An 890-nucleotide genomic window follows, 5' to 3' on the forward strand; every position below is an offset into this window, starting at 1 on the left:
TCAGCCATTTTTAAACAAGGTCTTGCCAACCAATGAGTCACGTGACCATTTGATTACGTCACAGCGAACTTCCTCATAATCATTAGAAGTAAATATGTTGAAAACCAAAAACAACTGACTTTGAGAAAAAGAATACTCTTCAAGAGCATTTTATATGTAATAAATTTAAATTCAAAGTTAGTAAGAAAGATTATAAACTAGAAATTTAATAAGTATGAGTTACATTGTTTATAAGTTCACTTATTAAGTATCAAAAAGTAGCATTATTTGTTTAAAAACCTGCAGAGCTGAAACTGGTTCTGTTTAGCAAAGAATTACACTCAACACTTTTAGGTACTTGTAATTTCATTACCTATATTTGAAAATGAGTATTTAAGAGTTGATAAGTGTAACTGCTATATAAAATGGTAACTGTGTGGTGAAAAATTATTTTTTTAACTAAGGATTTTAACATTTTTTCTAATAGTTTGGTGTAAAGGTTGAAAAAGTATTAAAACTAGGCACTAGATGGATGCTACTGAATGTAATTTGTCCAACAGATGTTTGTTTATACCTTATCCCTGATATATTTCTTTTGTGTGTCATGTGTCAATCAAAGAAATATGTACTGATATTTGTCTAGCTGACAAAGAGCAAGTGGAGCCAAAGGTTCCTCTTGTTCCCACCAATCCTGAAGAAGTGGCTCGACGAGAAGAAGAAATGATGAGAAAGAGACAGGAACAGAAACAGAGAGACATGGCAGAATGCTTTGGTTTTGATGTGAGGCAAAATAACATGTTGTAAAAGCCGTAATTTTAAACTTTACAAGTTACGCTGTTTTCAAATTAGTTTCAAAAATACAACTCTTATGTTAACTTTTAAAATGTTTGTATATATATATATATATATAT

At 30.1% G+C, this 890-nt stretch overlaps 1 protein-coding gene across 3 annotated transcripts in view; it reads left to right on the top strand.

The window, feature by feature from the left end:
- LOC106471632 (zinc finger protein 37-like) overlaps positions 1–890 on the top strand; it is a 39,730-nt gene that overhangs the window by 34,261 nt on the left and 4,579 nt on the right. For all 3 annotated transcript variants that reach the window (XM_013932244.2, XM_013932245.2, XM_022400250.1), the window contains exon 11: positions 623–759. In XM_013932244.2, coding sequence (XP_013787698.1) covers positions 623–759 — 137 coding nt within the window. The remainder of the gene's footprint in view (positions 1–622; positions 760–890) is intronic.

The sequence above is a fragment of the Limulus polyphemus genome, unplaced genomic scaffold, assembly GCF_000517525.1.
Source record: "Limulus polyphemus unplaced genomic scaffold, Limulus_polyphemus-2.1.2 Scaffold4746, whole genome shotgun sequence".
In the NCBI taxonomy this organism is placed as follows: Eukaryota; Metazoa; Arthropoda; class Merostomata; order Xiphosura; family Limulidae; genus Limulus; species Limulus polyphemus.